We start from the raw sequence: 18,177 nt of genomic DNA on the forward strand, positions 1-18,177 counted from the left end.
ATGATAACAATCCTCTAATGCTTGAGTTGATTCACCTCATTGACACACACGGAGGAGAGGGAAGGAGTATTCCAAACTCTGTTAGTAGCTTATACAGGCTAAAATGGGCAAAGGTGATACCAGAGACTTTTTTAGACATTCTATATGCAGAGTGTGCAGATAAGATTCTGATTTATTTCGATATGGTGTCACAGGACTAGCAGAGTTCGTTCATTCCTGAGGCAGAAGCCAGGAATGTAGCATAGCGGTACGCTTTTAAAAATTGTGTTTATACTTCTTTTTTGGCACTGACCTACATTATTGCCTTCCCACCGCAGCCGATTAGGTGCTGTCGGGGGGTTCTCATCAGCAGCCATCTTAGGGGAGGATTTGGGTTGTCGGACCAGTTGCTCGGCCCTCCCGCCCTCATTAAGATAAAAGACGCGCTCCTGCCCACGCGCGAAGACTAGCAGAGTTTGTTCGTTCCTGAGGCAGAAGCCGGGAATGTAGCATAGAGGTACGCTTTTAAAAATTGTGTTTTTACTTCTTTTTTGGCACTGACCTGCATTATTGCCTCCCCACCGCAGCCGATTAGGTGCTGTCGGGGGGTTCTCCTCAGCCGCCATCTTAGGGGAGGATTTGGGTTGTCGGACCAGTTGCTCGGCACTCCCGCCCTCATTAGGATAAAATGGCCGCACCCTCTCGGACGCGCAGCGGGCGCGCCGAAGGCGCACCAAAGATAAGCCCGTCTGCGCCCGTCCGAGCCAGGACGGGCCCAGGGGCCAGTGCCCCTACCCAAATGATCACTTATTCCTCTGAAGATTTAAGAACACTATATCAGGCTACATTTTCGCTCTGTCCCACCACTATTGACCATTTGAAACATCTCGATATCTTCCGAGACCCCCCAAATACATTAGACTCCCTGTCCACTATTCCCTGCCAGAGGTCCACTTCAACCTCAGTCACTTACTTAAAACTCCATATCCCTTATCTTAATACCCGCTCCTTGGTCAAGCACCAATTGGATATTTTTCTGTTTCTCCTCGCTGACAAATCTGATGTTTTTTTTTATTACCAAACCATGGCTTAATATTGACTTCTCCCCGGACATCCTGGCAGCCCTTCCAGAGTCATATTATATCTTACATGCCGACCGGGCTCCAGGAAAGACGGGAGGTGGAGTAGCAGCAATTATTAAGAAAGACCATGTCTTTACTTCTATGTCCGCCTTGAATCTCACCGCAGCAGACAACCTAATCATCAAACTTGAATTTGCCTTTTAATCTACAGACCCCCTGAATATATGTCCTCATTCCCTCTCTCCCTGTGTGAACAACTAGCCACTGTGGTTACAGAGTACACGAAAATTCTCCTACTCAGAGATCTTAATTACTGGTGTAATGATGAGCTAGGACTCATGGAAATTCTCTCTGGTCTCAATTTTTGCCACCACGTTACTTCTGCTACGCACATTAAAGGACATATTCTCGATCAGGTGTGGCGTAATAATCTCACCATCTCTACTCCCACCATATGCCCCTGCATATGGTCTGATAATTTTGATAGTAAACCCCGACAATGGAAGGAGGCCTTATCAGAAAATGGAGCACTCTTGACAAACAAGCCCTTTTGGACAGCTTAGCGAGCTCCATTCCAGCCGACAACATGGAAGGAGGCCTTATCAGAAAATGGAGCACTCTTGACAAACAAGCCCTTTTGGACAGCTTAGCGAGCTCCATTCCAGCCGACAACATGGACCTTGAGCAGGCCGAAATGAATATTTCTCATTGGCTGCTAGCAGCGAGCAATACACATGCCCCTTTGAAAAAATTCAAAACCGCCCGGCGTCCGGAAGCCCAGAAGTGGTTTTCTCATGAGTTAAGGGCAAAAAAACTAGATATCCGCCAAAAGGAACGAAAATGGAGGAGAGACTATGATTCACACACAAAATCCCTCTATCTAGCCGCCCGTACAGCTCATAAGCAAGCCATCACCCAAGCCCAGGCCTCGTATTTTTCGAACATAATTATTCATTCCGAAAACAAGTCCATGGACATTTTTGCCATTGTTAATAAGTTGTCAAACATGGAGAGAGTTCTTCTAAAACTGACCGTTACCCAAAACCTGTGTAACTCTTTCAATCAATATTTCCTTGATAAAATCTCCATGATTAAAGCTAGTATCTCAGTTACTGCCCCTATACAGAACACCCCAAACAGATTTCCAGTGATTATTCCTTCGATCAGTTTCCACCTCTTAATTCAGACTCCCTACAAGCCCTTTTAACAAGGGTGAAATCCGGTTCCCCCAGGGACTGCTGTCCTCCTTATTTTTTAAAGGAAATCTTTTCGGCCCTCTCTGCCCCCATTCTGACCTTTCTCAATGCCTCTGTATCACAGGGTATGGTCCCCAAAGCCTTTAAAGAGGCAGTAGTCGTACCCCTCCTAAAAAAAACGGGTGTGGATTCTTCAATCTTTTCTTATTATTGGCCTTACCTGGCTAAAATCCTTGAAGCACATGTAACCACCCATCTCTCTAACCACCTGGATCCTCATGAAGCGGGGTTTCGGCCCACTCATTCCACCAAGTCTGTTATCATTCATTCATTCTGTCTTTATTTCAATCGCTTGGATCATAAAAGGTGTGCATCAAGGAAAAAAAACACTCATGAGTGATACATCTTCATAAAACTTAAAAAATCATTACGATTATCATCTTATTGTACAGATTCAAAGTGCTGGTGCAAGATAGGAAACAGACTGCTAATTACTATTAAAAGTCTCATTGGTTGTAATTAATAAAATAAAATCAGTTGCAGTAATTAATAAAATCAATTGCAGTCCATTCCAATTTAAGGTTGTCTAAGCATTGAATTTTTATAGTGCCTGTACCAGATCCGTATCGGAGTTCAGGATGAAACGAGTGCGCTTGTGCCAAATCGCTGACAGGAATTTAGCTATTGCAAACACAGTCGGAGGTGATAGGTCCGTCTTGAGTATTCTGTAAGCAGGAAAGCAATGCCTAAAACCTAAGTTTTTTAGAAGAGGAACAAGCCAGTACTTTCTAGGTTTTTGATAGGCATTGCAAAAAAATAAAACATGTAGTTAATTTTCCAACTGGTATGAACATGCGGGGCATTGCTTGGTGGGGGAGGGCTGGGACCAGGTACTTGTGAAAGCTCTGAGAGGAAGGGTGCCATACCTCCACTGTAAAAATATCTTCCTGGTCAAGGGAGGACATATTCCATCGAAGACCTGCTCCAAGTGGTAGGAGTCTTTAGAATGAATAAAAGAGTTTGTTAAGACCCCCAGACGCGTATTCCCTAGTAAAGTGTTTAATTTTAAGTCATAGTAGTCCTTTGATAAACGTTTGTATGAGACCTTACTGCAAGCGTTTTCAGGGTCTAGCCATAGTTCTGGCCTTCCCAAACTTTCACATGTCTTTTTTATGTATTTTAACCAGGGAGTATTCGTCATGTTTGGTAAGCTTAAAATCTCTTTCAACTCCATCCTATAAGTCAGGAGCTCTGGGGTAGTCCAGAGTCGCCGCCAAAATGTTAGTGGTTTTAAACACAGTTCTTCTTCTATCGATCTAAGGCCTACGTCAAGTCTAAGAGGGAGAAGTGGGGTGCTTGAAGGGAGGGCTGCCAACTGCCTGATGAACTTGTTTCTGTAATAGTCATGTTTTGGCCGGGTGTATGCCCCCACAATTCCCCGCCATGTGTGACTGCCCCCCTCGCCTGCATTTTGTAAATTTCAAGCAATGGACCAAGGGGTTTAAAGTCGATCTATTTATCATCCTTGAGATGCCGCCCGTTAACTGCACCAATTTAAGATTGGCCTTCATTCGATGTGTGTCCCAGGTCATATTTTGGTTAATAGTCACCCCTAGATACTCGATGCGTGGACCCTCTCTAGCCTCGTTGTGCTATGGTTGGGTTGGGGCGAGTTGTGGATGGGGGGCTGAAAATCATATATTTGGTTTTCAAGGTATTAATCTCCAGCCCCCTTTCCCCACAAAATGTCACAAAACCATCGAGGACTCGTTGTATCCCCATCGGGGATTTAGACAGCAGCAGGGTGTCATTCGCGAACATAATTGCGGGCACACTGCTGCCGTTGAGCCTGGGGGCATCTATATCATTGATCTTAGTCAAATGGACAATTACCCCGTTGACAAAGAGGCAGAACAGGGTAGGTGCAAGCACACAACCCTGTCTCACCCCCCTGTCAACGGGGAATCTTGCTGATAGCATCCCATTTATTTATTTATTTAAAATTTTATATAGCGCGCAGCTACCCTTGGGCATCCCAGCGCTTTTCCAGACACCATCAGATAGTAAAAACGGCCAAGTTAAAGTGCTCAAGCGGGAAACAATAAGGTCTGCCGCACCTGACCCGTGCAAAGTTTTCCTGATGGAGTCTTATCAGTATATTCAGAATATCTGATGGAATGCCCAACTCCACTAGCACGGACCACAGCTTAGGTCTTGGCACCAAATCGAAGGCGGCACGCAAGTCTACAAAGACCATGTATAGGCTGCCGCCTTTGATTTTTACAGATTTCCAAAATAGCATGTTAAGACGGAAAAACTGATTCGTTGTTGAGACTTTCCTTCTGAATCCTGCCTGGTAGGGGCTCAGAATGGAGAACTCTTCAATCCAATCTTGGAGGCGATCTAACATCAGTCTCCACAATAGCTTTTGTGACACATCGATGAGACTGATGGGCCTGTAGTTGGCTGGGAGCAGAGGTGAACCCTTTTAAATATAGGGGCAATCTCTGCACCCAGCCAAGTACAGGGGACCTCCATGCCCCCCAGAACGGCGTTAAAAATCATCAGTCCAGGAGCTTTACCAGATGCTAGTCTAGAGATAGCAACTCGCACCTCTTCCTCGGTAAAAAGGTCCCCCTCTAGCTGTGGGCCAATAATTGGCAATGGATGATCTGAGGCCCCATCTGTGTCCACATTAGCTCCCATATAAAGAGCTTGAAAGTGTTCTTCCTAGACCTCGGCTGAAATGTTAGGTTTGACGGCCGAAAGCGGCTCATCGGACCTCGTATTTACAATTCGCCAGAATTTGCGGGAATCCCTATCTGCTAATGTGATGGGGAGATTCTCCCATTTCACCTCATTTCACCTGGTCCCATTCTGCTTTAGCATGGGTGATCAATTGCTTATAATCCCTTCTCCTTGCCTGTATTACAGATCTGTCAATACCTTGCTTTAGGGAAAATAGTAAGTATGATTTAGCCTTTCGGCAGGCAGCGTTGTACCACGAAGGAAGGTGACTCGTGCTACCCCCGTTTTTTTCTGGGGAGAAAAGAACTTCAGCCATGTTCTTAATAAGATCCTCGTGAGCGGACCAGAGTCTTTTGTGCATATCATGGGCGTTAGGTTGCTCCACTAATGCACTCACTTTTTCAAGTGTGGGAATAACAGAGCCATACAACTCTGAAATGTTTTCTGGATTAGTGGCTAGTTTTTCCCACCTCACTCTGCGTCTATTATTCGTCAGGGTCAACCCTGTGACGGGCACGTCTGCACCAGCCCAGTTTTCATTATCTATACCAGGGAGAAAGTATTCTAATTCTAGCGCATTATGATCGCTATCATGCCTTACTATCACACTGAAGTCGTTGATTTTAGGCCAGGAGGACAATTGGACTAAAATATAGTCCAGTCTTGACTCCCTCCCCTTTTTATTGATTGGGCATTTAGGGGGAATATCAGAATTGATGCGCCCATTGCAGGCCCTAATAGCACGTTTAAGAGTCAAAGACGGTAATCTGTACTGCTAAAGGTGTCCAGGCTCTAGGGGGAGGGGCCACCGTGGGAGGTACTAACCACAGCGCGTCTTCCTCCATTGGTGTTCCATCTAGTAGCCCTGTTAATGGCTCGAAATGGCAGTTCAGATCCCCTCCAACCACGAAGGGTGTACCCTTAGCAATGTCATTGAGGAAGGGGGAAAGTTCCTCAATGGTGCTTGATTCCCGAATTATATTCACCGGCCTGGAGTAAATATTTACCACTGCCAATTTGGTGGAATTGGGCCATTCCATAAGGACGCATTGGACATCCTCAGAGGCTGTAAAAAGGGATGTAGCCTTGCAACCCAATTGGGTTGCCACCCAAATAGCAAGGCCACCAGAGGGGCGCCCCTTGCCCCCCATTGGGCAGGAATGGAAAATGCAGCAACGCCTGGGCGAGTGTATTCCTCTCTCGCCCAGGTTTCTTGGAACATACAGACATCTTTAGAGTCTATGAATGTGCTCCAGTCTGGGAAATCAAGCTTGTTTCCTAAAACAGCCAAGTTCCAGGACAGTATCTTTAATAAAGCTGGATTGGAATTGAAATTAGTACTTGAAGTAGCCACCTGGCCTATTAAGCTAACCAGCGATGTTAGATTTTGATTCGAGTCCCCTTGTCTGGCTGTAGGTTGCATGTTTCTAGATGGTGACCCAACTATGGACTGTTGGCGTTCATTATCATGGTGCTGTTCTATGCGAGACTTAATCCCTGGGGTGCCAGCAGTGCCTCGACCGGAAAGGATGATCTTTCCCAGCTGCTCACCCCATGGTCGATAATGAACCACCCCCCTCCTCATTGGGTAGTGTCAATCATTCATATCCAGGCAGCTAAACCTGTTGTGTGTTGTAAGATAGGCAGGCTGTTGAACTATGGGACAATGAAATTCCCCTCTCTCCCTGCTTCCCCAGCCTTTCCCTCTAATGGGGGCTGTATCCCATCCCTCCTCTTCCCGTGCGTTGCACCAAGGCGGGTAGAAAAAGGATAGAGGTAAGGACTGGATAGATGTCCCTTGGTCGCGTATGGCCACCCACATATGTGCGAAACAGTCCTGGGATCCCTGAAGTTAATCAGGACACAGTCGCAGTTGATAGATTTCCTTGTGTTACCTAGCCAGGGAACTCTTCTTACCATGAGTACCTCACTCGCTACCCCTAGGGGGAGGGGTCTATTTAGAGTGAGCCAGTTGACCACCTTGTTTTTTAGAGAGGCGGCAGATTCTTTAATCTCTGGATTTAACTCTGAAATACCCGTTAGGATAACTACGTATGGGCTAGCCTCAGGGGGGAGGTCCATGGACAGGATCTTGTTTGTTTTGTCACCCACCCCCTGGTTTAGATTGATATTAGACTCAGGGTGATTAGTTGTCAGGATCAAGAAAATTAGTTGGATGCTAACCCAGTTGGCTTTGATCCAGGTGGTGATAGCGTTAGTACTATCAAACCTGGATTATGCCAATTCCACACCTTCAACTGGTTCAGAATCAAGCAGCCAGATTGATACACCGGCAGCCTCGTTGGCAATCAGCCAGGCCCCTGCTAAAACAACTCCATTGGTTCCCTTTTTCTCAACGAGTAGAATTTAAAACAGCATGTATCGTTTTCAAATCTCTCGTTGCTCGTAGTCCCCAATTCATTAATACTCTCCTGCCCAGGTACACCCCCTCCCGTAATCTTTGATCCGCCAATCTTCAACTTTTGGTTACTTCCACTTTCAAACTGCAACATCAGGGAGGATGCAAGTTTGCGACCCTTGCTTCCAGACTCTGGAATTCCCTTCCTTTGGGGATCCGCTCCTGCACCCACCTCTTAATGTTCAGGAAATAGCGTAAGACCTGACTTTACCCCTTGGCCTAGGTAGAAACCCTTTGCCCATCTGGGTTCCTGCTAGTCAGCGCCATGAAACCTCTGGGTTTACGTGCGCTATATTAATGGCTATTAACATAACATAACATAACAGGATAGAGCTGTGTTAGATGCTTTTGATGAACTAACAGAGCATATATATATAATAGCTTAACTATTAACAGCTGGTCCAAAGATGCTAAGGAGATAAGGTGGCTCGACGGTACATGTTCTAGGGCTTATATTATTTTAATCCATGCCCTTAAGTAATGCCCAAGGGATGAAGCAGTGGTTAGAACCAGCAGGAGGGCATATCAACTTGCAATCCAACAGAGGAAGAAGGCCATTAGAGCCCAGGCATAGGAGGCCTTTGATCAGGTAAGCCTGCTGACAGACAGAATACATTTCTGGGAAGCGGTCAATAGTCCCTTTTAGTCAGATAGGGTAAACACCAGAACAGATTGCACTATAGCCGCCGAAAGACGCGCTCTCCATTTTAAATGGATGTATAGTGGTGATGACGCAGGGGGGTCTGACTTACAGTGGGACATCGGCACAGATAGTATCCCATTGCATTCTAATATTGAAGAGGTACGCCAAGGTATCTTGGCCTTTTATGGGCTCGCTCAACCTCGCAACCAATTTTTTTAAATCTCAACCCATGACAATCGGCACTAAGAAGGCTGTTAGGTGTAAGTTTTGTTTGCAGGGGGGTAGAATTAACTAAAGCCTCTTGGCAAGGGCAGTGGGTACTACCATGGAATTTGTAAAAAGACTAGGGACAAAGCCAGTGCCTGCACTGTTAAAGGCATATAGAGAAAAATGTATCCCTAAGGCCACCTATGGCTGTGATGTGTCTGGGTATAAGGATGTGAAAGACTTGCAGGTAGTGGAATATAAATGTTTGTGTAGGCTCCTCGCTGTCCTTCGTGCACCACTGCTTTTTATACTGCATGAGGAGCTTGGCTTTGGATACATTTCTGATTATATTGCAGTTGTGCATTTATTAAGCTAGTTTAGAATTTGATCTTTTCCAGTTTCCACCCTGAATCAACTTGTTATAGGGGCCCATATGGCTCTCGATGGGGCTTTGAGCAGTCCCATGGTTAACCTAAATATCAGAGCAGATGAGATAGCTAGGCTGTTCCAATTCGTACACTAACCCCAGACCTTTCGCCCAACTGATATCAGGAACACTAAACATCTGTTTCTGCCTAGGTGGGAGGGGAACAGGGATGGTAAAGAAACTGCTAAGCTCACTGTGAGAAATTACATCCCAATTAGTCCAAGCTCACAGGTGCACTCCTATTTATCTCTTGTCAATAACCGTCATCACTGCTTTTTGCTAACCAGATTCAGATTGCATCTTATTCACTGGTAACTAACCTTTTTAAAAGCCTTTGTGAAGCCTTAGGAGTTAAAGCCATGTCCATGTGACAACTTTTCTGACCAGGACACTTTGCACTTTACCTTTTTCTGTGAACTTTATGTCTCTCTGAGGAAAAGATATATTCTTCCGATCTTGTGATCAGGTAATTTTGTTCAAGTAAGGCCAGCATTATTATACCTACAGAGGCTTTCTTCACCCATGGTCTTGTGTGGGGTTGCAAGTTTTTTCTCAGGAGCTGCAAGAATTAGGAGAAAGATGCTTTCTCTCCAGCTGAATTTGCACTTTATCTGATGAATTTTATGAGCTGAATTGTCGTTGTATTTGCTTTAATTAATGAGTAATATTTTTTTTGTAAACATGGTTTCAGGAAAATTGATATGGCCAAATTGACCTGCTATGTATCTGTCTTTTTACGTCTTATTTTTATGATTGCCTTTTGGGTTTTTTTTGGTGGGGGGGTTATTGCTTTTATTGGCCGATTAAAGAGGTCTAAGGTTTTATTGTCACCTAGTTATTTTCTCCAGAATTTCACACAGGTTTTAACTAAAGTTAGGAAAGTTCAATTGTTTTAATGTCTTTTATCCCCTTTCTTTCTTTTAGGGTCAGTCCTGGTGACGTCTCCGCCCCGCATACAAGATTCCCTGGGAAAAACGAACAAACCCCAGGGTAGGTCACATCTCTTTTACCCTATTGAATAAGGATAGACTAATCACCAAGGAATAAGTCACCCGTCTTCCTGTACTTTCTTTACAAAAAAAAACAAAGAAGGAGAGGTAATTTGTCACTTTATTAAAACAAGTACTAATGTGATAACCCACGAGAGAATAAAGAAAGAAATAAGAGTCCCTCTTAGGTACATAAAAAATGGCTTCCCTTAACAACCTGAAATGGTTTTGGTTGGTAAGGGAGGAAGAGAAAGAGAAAAGATAGAATTGGAAAATGTGAGGAACTTGTGGAGGTTAGGTTCTCCTCCCCTCCCATGTTCCCCAGATCTAGCTTGTACATGGCTAAGACATGTTTCTCTGGAAATCTGGTGGGGCAACACATCATTTGGCAGTCTCAGTCACAGACTTCCACTCCATGTGGGACTCAAGGAGACCGATTCCAAGAAGTTGCTGATCTTCTTTTCACAGCTGTTGCCAGGGCTGGGATTCAATATCTGGCTTCCAGTATATACAGGGTTTGTTCCTTCCTCTCTGCCATCTTCGAGAAAGAAAATAACCAGGTGGATCTCTGCTCATGGTGGCCTGGGGTTTCTTGATTGGCATGGTCCTCACTGCCAGATTATGTTCTACTACTTCGTCCTCTGATTCTGGATGATGGTCCAAATAACAACTGCATTGTTCCCTGATTGGCTCTCCAAGGGGGTCTTGTGACTGAAATCATCTGCTTCAACCAATGATACCATTTCCTCTTCCGGTGTGGTTGAAGAATGGCAGTGGGCTGTGGGGGAAGAGAAGAGGGTTCAGGTAAGTCTGTCTCATATAGAACCTCCCAGGGAATTTTACTTTTTCTATCTGATTAACTTTCCCGTTCACAGCAGGCTTGTAAAATATTGGCCAGGTGGCAACCATAGTCACCAGGGAATCACATTCATGAGTTGAAAGAAGGGAAAGTCTGAGGTTGTAGAGACAAAAACAAACATGGACAAAGCAAACGTTGTGCCATGTATAGTCAAGAGGTATTATCAAGTTTCACTGACACACACGCAACAGGTACAGCACTACAGCAGCAGTGTGGACAGGAAGAAAAAAGGGGGCACTGGTGGGGTACTGTATCTATCCCAGGCTAATGGCCAATGTAATAGTTCTCATTCAATTAAACATGTAGGAATAGATGACTGCCTGTACTGTAGACATTCTAACTTGTGACTTGCAGATTGCACACAGATCTCTACAGCAAGTGCTTAACCCACTGACCTGTGTTAGTGGCTTATCTATCCCCGATCTCTACAAAGTCTGTACTAGGTCGTCCCACAGTGCACTGGCACTTGAGTAGGTGTTAAATGCTTTTGTGGTCCTACTCCCTATCTCTTTAAGCCAGCTTTGTTTTTTAGTCTAGTGCAGAGAAAAGTTTGCTCTCTCTCTTTCTCACTCTCTCTCTCTCTCTCTCTTTCTCCTTTGCTCTCTCTCTTTCACTCCTTCTTTCTCTCTCTTTCTCTCTCTCTTTATGTCTGTCTCCATGAGTTAAGTTAATTAATTACTACAAAATTCAGGCAACACACCCTGTAGTGTAGTTCCTATATTCCCACCAGGCTCTGCGCATTGGAATAATATATCCTATAGATGTGACATAGGACTTAAGTCGACTAGGTCTCTATCGAATATATTAGACTTATTTGTGAGTGCCAGCTAGCTCAGAGGTCACAAGAAACTTTCTCGAATACACAAGAAGGGATTTGTTTCTGACAACCACATAAACATGACAACTTTGTTTCCCCAAGAATAAAACTGATCTTCAGAGTCGTGGAAACACTAGATAGACATTTTATTCAGTCAAACGCGCATGCTTCGTCTCATCAGAGGTGCATAGAAATAGAGAGACGGGCGTTTTCAATAAAAGGATTTATTGAACAGTCTTCTTTATCATGCAAGTAAAGTGAACTGCTACAATCGTAATATTGGTTGGGTACAGTAAGAAGAGTATTATAAAATAATATTGTAAAAGCATTGTATGGTTCCTAGACCATAGATAAATATATACATAAATAACAAGGCTAAAAAGTACTAAACTGGATCTTCTAAAATACGCCTACCCCAAATGTACTTAACCTAAGTCTAGTACAAGGGAAGAAGTAAGTGAGGTGTAGCATAGGTTTTTGCCAAGAATCTAACCAAGATTTCTCTTAGGGTCTAATCAGCTCCGTACCTTGGTTTTATAATGAAGGAGGTCTGGTATCTCTGTCTCGGGACACGATTTCCCAACACCACACGAGGGGAGCTTGGAAACACTGGAGCTGGATTCTCAGCGAGAGAAAGGCAGCCTCTCTGTCAGTGCGTCAGCTGGAGGGTCGTCTTCCTTCGGCACTTGCTGTAGCAAGCTGCGTCGGGAAAGTAGATAGTCGAACTGCTCCAAACCACTGTGTCCTTGCTAGGGCAAATGTGGGCATATTTAGACCTTGAAGGTGCCTGGTTTGACGTAAAGTAGGACATAATAATGTCACCAAAGAACCCCAAGGGAAGGATAGTTCTTTGAAAACGCCATGATTTCTAGGACAAATCAATATTCAAGAACGGGGATGTCCCTGACTGCTGAAGCCGAGTTTTCAAAGAAATCGTTGTGGCTTTTTGGAACTAGTGGAAGTAGCCATGCCTTATTTGGAGTGGATGGGTTATGTCTATATATGGGTATGATTTCTATGCCTATATAACGGTAATGTGATGTATACCTATATAAGGGAATGAATCGGGAAAATTACACTAGGGTCCTAAAACGCTATACAACACCCACTCCACTTTATTATGTTTGATATTACTAAATACTAAGCAAAAACAAATCTAAAGCATGTGGTTACAATCCCACCCAAAATACATAAAATGCAATCGAAATGGTTGTACACGAAAATGAGCATTTGTGCTGTACGCCTTTAAAAAAAGTAAAATTTGCATTCAAAGCATGTAGTGTGACATTGGAAAAATGCTTATCAGAATGAATCATGAAATTACATTCATGAAATGGCTCTTAAATACAGAAAAAAGGTCGAGACCATTCCATGGCAGAATATAAAAACTAGTTTGGTTGTGAGCAAGGTCAAATATTGACTCTTGGAAGTGTTCAAAGAATTCTTGTTCTCTAATAATAGTTCTACTTTAAGCAGATTACTTTCTGCTAAAAAAAAGTTCAATTTGGAAAAGTTAAATTGAAGAAAAATAGAGTTCTAAAGTTACAAGTTTTTGTTTTAAAAAGTGAAAGTCGAATTCAGAGTACATCTGAACGCTGTGTGCCAACTCAAAAATCACTATCATTGTTTGGAGAAAACATCAAAGATTCTAAGTTTGAAAAGAATTTGTCTACTACTGTAGTTGAAAGTTGGACTACTTCGTTAAGCAGATCAATTGTACAAAAATTAGAAGCATCGCCATCAGCGCCAGTCGCATTTGCAATGTTCGCAGTAGATGGTACCTGTGCGCTTGTTGTTCCACGTATCTCACCATCAGCTGGTTGTCCCGGTGAGACCTCCATGAATGCTGTCATCAGGATTGGTAGTCTTGAGGACAACACAATGCATGAGCTGTTTCTGAACCAAGCAAAGCGTCAACATCCGTTGGCAGCGCTGATTGAAGTGTTAGACAGAAGTCTAGCACACATTCTTCTCCACATAGCAGGCATCGTAGAACAGGTAAGATGCAATCTTGCCAGATTGGTCTGAATGATAGAAACCATGTGGTATTCAGATCTCTTAAACGAGCCAAGCCCAAAATTTGGATTATGCGCTCACGACACTTCATTGCCAGGAGAGTGTTCTCGATGGTAATCTGGGCATCGTTGGTGGATTGGCTTGCCATATTGAAGCAGAAGTAGTAAAAATAATATTCCTGCTGCGAGTCCCAAAACGAGAGGCAGTCCGCCAAACACCGAGTGCACGAAGTTTGGAAATATGCCAAGACTGCTTCAAAAGGTGCTAACAGTCCTGAAAAAATTGTCTTAAATACATGTACAATACCACTGGTATCAGACATGTTTAAGATACAACCTAACATTTTCACGAAATGTATTGGACAGTTTGTGGATAAAAGGGCATGTATCTCTGCAGAGGACCTTGCAACTTGCAGATCATACATCTCTTTGGACCATGTCAGTGGCACAGTTTTTTGTAAAAGAATGGCTTTCATTCTGCTTAAAGTATCAATTTGAATAGAAGAGATGTTCAGTGAAGGCCATAGCGGCGACTCCCCGTCTGTCTTTGCTTTAGGAAACAATACTTGCATACAACAAGTGACCCTGGCTAACACTTTCGAGATGTGCAATTCCTGGCATCATTCCACAACAGCTGTGAGCATTCAACATTATGTAGCTCCCATTGGAAAGCTGCCTAAAAATTGGATCTATCACTGCTGCCGGATAAGTTGGTCGAAGAACCATCACAGGCTCCTTGTAAATTAATACCCTGACATAAAAGTGTACCGCTTAGTGCGCTGTTACATTGTGTACCACTAAGAAATAATTATTTTCCTCTACTCCAACATTTGTGTGTGTATGGTAAAACCCAGGTTTACCTAATGTATTCTTAACCCAACCTTTCATTCAGGCCTGCTGGTATGTGTTTCAATCAATACTGAAACTGGAAAAAAGTCACTGTCAACGTAATGATGCCATGTATTATCCATTCCTTGGCTGGTTTCTCAGAAGCACTCAATGGTAATATTTCCAGTTTTTCTATGCTCAGTACCATATAGTCTGCTCCCCTTTGTGCCAAAGAGATTTGTTTATCTGTAAGGTTAAATCCAGTAAACAATGACGTGGTGTTGATTAGATGCCAAGGCACATAGCCTGAACGAAGATTTTGTAACGTCCAGCCTAGCAGCATTATAGAACGCAATTGAGACTGTCCGTTGTAACATGAGCAAGTCCTGTTCCATTATGTCTATGGCAATGCTGTCCAAAGAATAAATTATGGATGACTGAGTCATTAACCCAATATCAACTACAAAGAGAGCTTTCTCTAAATTAATACAATCAATTTCTCGCATTCGTTCTGCAGTTTCCATTTGCGTGACTTTCCATGCTTCATCAAAAGCAGCATAAATACCGGAGTATATGAAACGTTTATGACGAGGTTTATGAGGCCCTAGTAAGAAGTCTCTCAAATCAATGCCATCTTTAAGTAAAGTTAAGTGTTGTTTAACCTCTATAAGTGTAGCTTTTTGTAGCTACTCGAGGCACAATTCTCATGCACTGTATGTTGTTACAATCCCTGGATGTTGTCTCTGAACATATCTTGGGTCTGGCCAAGTTACTGTAAACCCTTGTGTCTTGTTCAGGAATCTATCTTGACACTTATTCGTGTCTGTGGGCCAGATTAACCACTTTTTCCGATCAGGATCAGTTCTGTTTTTAAGTAAAATTGATGTTACGTTGACCCCTCCCTCTGAAGTGTTTTTATTAACAGCAGTAGGTACAGGTATGGACGGTTTGTTTAAATCTTTTATTTTGGCTAGGCCAAGACAGGATGTTTTTTGAACGCTGTCATTCAAAAATATTATTCGTTCAGGAAGAATACAGGCTCGAAATAAAGCTTTTATTTCCTGTACTTGCCAATCTTTTGAGCCCCAGACAGTTTTTGTTTCTATGTTGTCACTCCAGAAGTTGAAACCTAACGAGGACAGCTGGGCATAAAAGGCTGCTGAATACATTTGCTTTGTATTTGTTAACATACTTTTTATTCCTATCTTATTAACATTTTTCAAATAAAATGTTTCCGGATTTGTGGTATTAAAACCTGAGAAGTATGGACATTTTTCATAAAATGTTTTTGAGCTACCCTTTGGTGGCATTGGACAATGTTCCCATTAATTGAAAGTATATACATGTCTAAGGTTTGCAGATTTGTGCAAATAATGATGGCCATAGTGATTGTAACAATACATTTGTTCATAATCTGATGAGCCTTCTAAGTATTCATGGTTTGTAAATTTTTCAGACATTTCTAAATCTGACATCATATTATTAACAGTCTCAAAGTCCCAATCATCAGAAAATGTGCTGGGTGAAACAAAGTCACTCAAGGAAACCTTAAATTGGTGTGGAATCTTCAACAGCTCGGCCGGACCATGAATGTCATAATCAATTCTGTTCCATGCTATACCACCAGGTATAGGAATGGTTGTGATGTTCACTGATGACAGGTGTCTTTGTTCAGTATGAGATGATTTGTGTGGCTTCAGGAGCAAGTTGATGTTCTTGCTTGCGTTGTCCATTTTACTATATTTTCCATCTATCAGCTTTCCCAAACTTAATACAATAATGAGCCAAAGTAGGAGAAAAAGTACGCCTAACACAATCCAAAATTCAGCCCATGATGAAACCAGATATGTCTTTTCTAGTTGCTGAAAAATTTCTGTTACTTGGTCTTTGAAAGTTTTATTTGCTGGCGTTGCTTCAGGCTCACTGGGATCCTCAGAAAACGTATCAAAGTTGATGAAATAGCCAGAGGCAGTTCTGTCAATTGTTGGTATTGCATCCAGATTATTTGAAATAGCTGGAGCTGCTTGGTCCCTTGTCATGTTAATATAGTCAGAGGCTTTATCATTGTAGACAGGAGTGTCTTAACGAACTGTTCTTTGAGTTTCAAGAGGCACAAGTACCATTGCTTTGCTGCATAGTCCTTCTTTTCTTACTCGGATTCTTCAAAGGTGATGAGTCTCTCAGTTTGAAGCTCTTGGATAGTAGCAAGATTTGGTTGTCTGCTACATCTTTGGAGTCCACTGAGCCTACTACTTATTATCGGCCACATGATGTGGTTTTACCAGGTCGATTGATACGAACCGGTTCTCCTTTCTTCCAGCAAGGGGCGGCAATAACACTGTCCTTGATCCGTGGATTGCTAGCACAGGTACTGGTTTTCTGTATGAAAGCCCAAATTCCTTCTTATCTGTGATATTTTCTCAGACTAGATCCCCAATTTTGGAATCCAGACAGGCCTTGCTGGGACAGGTGGTTTTTCTTCAGTGGTCGTTGGCTTCAGTAATGTGTTGCTTAGACTTCTTCTTGTTTCATTTAAGTCCTGTAAAACAGCCAAATGGTCTTTGATATCAAAGGGTTTTTGTTCTACCACTGAAGTATGACAATCGAGGTCTTCGACAATCATTCTAGTACCAAAAAGGAATTCATATGGAGTGATTCCACCCAGAGAATTTCTTGGCAGATTGTTTAAACTACGTTGGACACTTATTAGATGTTTGACCCACCCGTCACCCGAACCTAATACCCTAGCTGTTATAGAATGCTCTATGTCCCGGTTTTTTCTTTCCACTACAGAATTTCTCTCAGGAAGGAATGGACTTGAGAACAGCAATGCAATGCCCAGATTGGCCATGGCCTCTTTGTAAGCTCGAGAGCTAAACGCAGGACCCTGGTCAGAATGTAGCGTGCCGATTGCGTAAGTGCCGATAAAGACTTGCAAATATTTTATAACAGTTCGGGCATCAACCGAGCGCTGAGGCCCCATCCAAATTAATCCTGAGCATGAATCCACTGCGACCATGATATATTTATAGTTGCCATCCCTCTGCAAGTGACCACAGTGGTCCAGGTAAACACATGCTAATAGTTTAGCAGAAATTAGAAGGGGCGTCTGCGTCGGGCGTTTCACGGTCGAAACCTTCCTTCTTTGGCAGATTTCACATTCCAAAACATAGTTTCTGGTCTGTTTCCTCATGCGCGGCCACCAGTATCTTTGTTTTAGTAATGACACTGTGGCAGAAACACCTGCAGGTGCAGAGGCAAGACCTTCATGTGCTGCTAAAATTAGTCCTAATCTATGTTCCATGTTTGGAATTACTCTATCCCCACTCCAGGGATTCGAGCAAAATGAACATTATTTGCATCAGTTACATATAAGTACTTGAATGGAAAGCCTTTTGGTAATGTTTTACCGCTGTCTTCATCGGAAGCGGCAACAGCCTGCATTTTTTTTGATTTTGAACGAGTGATTGCAGCTACGGAAGCCGTTTGCACAGCTGCATTTGCCTCTTCATCAGCCAATGAGTTCCCTGCAACATGAACGCCATCACGCTGATGACTGTGTATGGATCACGTGAGTCTTTTGTAGTTCTTTCTGTAATTGAACTACTTGTTCCCAATGCAACTTATGCTTAATTGTGTCACCTTTTGCATCTTTGAAACCATTTTGAACCCAGTTCTGCAAGTATTCATTGTAAGATTTGACGCAGTAATACGAATCGCACACTATGAGTGTGGGAATTCGCGATCGGTATTTTCAAGCGCCATCTTGAAAGCCTGTAGTTCAGCTCGCTGAGCTGTACAGTCTCCGAGAGATTGTGTTTTTATGACCATTGGTCGGAATTTACCATCGCGCCAGCGACCTTTAACAATCGCGCACACAGCGCTAAGAGCTTGTTTACCTCCAATTGCGGGCTGTGCTTATCCGTCTGTATATATGATACATTCATACTGTTCCAGAGGCAGAACCT

At 43.1% G+C, this 18,177-nt stretch overlaps 1 protein-coding gene and 1 long non-coding RNA gene across 2 annotated transcripts in view; one reads left to right on the plus strand and one right to left on the minus strand.

Moving 5' to 3' along the window:
- LOC144773872 (lysozyme g-like) overlaps positions 1–18,177 on the plus strand; it is a 930,039-nt gene that overhangs the window by 44,121 nt on the left and 867,741 nt on the right. Inside the window, exon 3 of the mRNA XM_078658957.1 lies at positions 9,626–9,691. Within this exon, the coding sequence (XP_078515083.1) occupies positions 9,626–9,691 (66 nt within the window). The remainder of the gene's footprint in view (positions 1–9,625; positions 9,692–18,177) is intronic.
- LOC144773248 (uncharacterized) overlaps positions 9,794–18,177 on the minus strand; it is a 160,146-nt gene continuing 151,762 nt past the window's right edge. Inside the window, exon 3 of the long non-coding RNA XR_013599934.1 lies at positions 9,794–10,468. This is a non-coding gene — a long non-coding RNA (uncharacterized LOC144773248). The remainder of the gene's footprint in view (positions 10,469–18,177) is intronic.

Source organism: Lissotriton helveticus, chromosome 8 (assembly GCF_964261635.1).
Source record: "Lissotriton helveticus chromosome 8, aLisHel1.1, whole genome shotgun sequence".
NCBI lineage: Eukaryota > Metazoa > Chordata > Amphibia > Caudata > Salamandridae > Lissotriton > Lissotriton helveticus.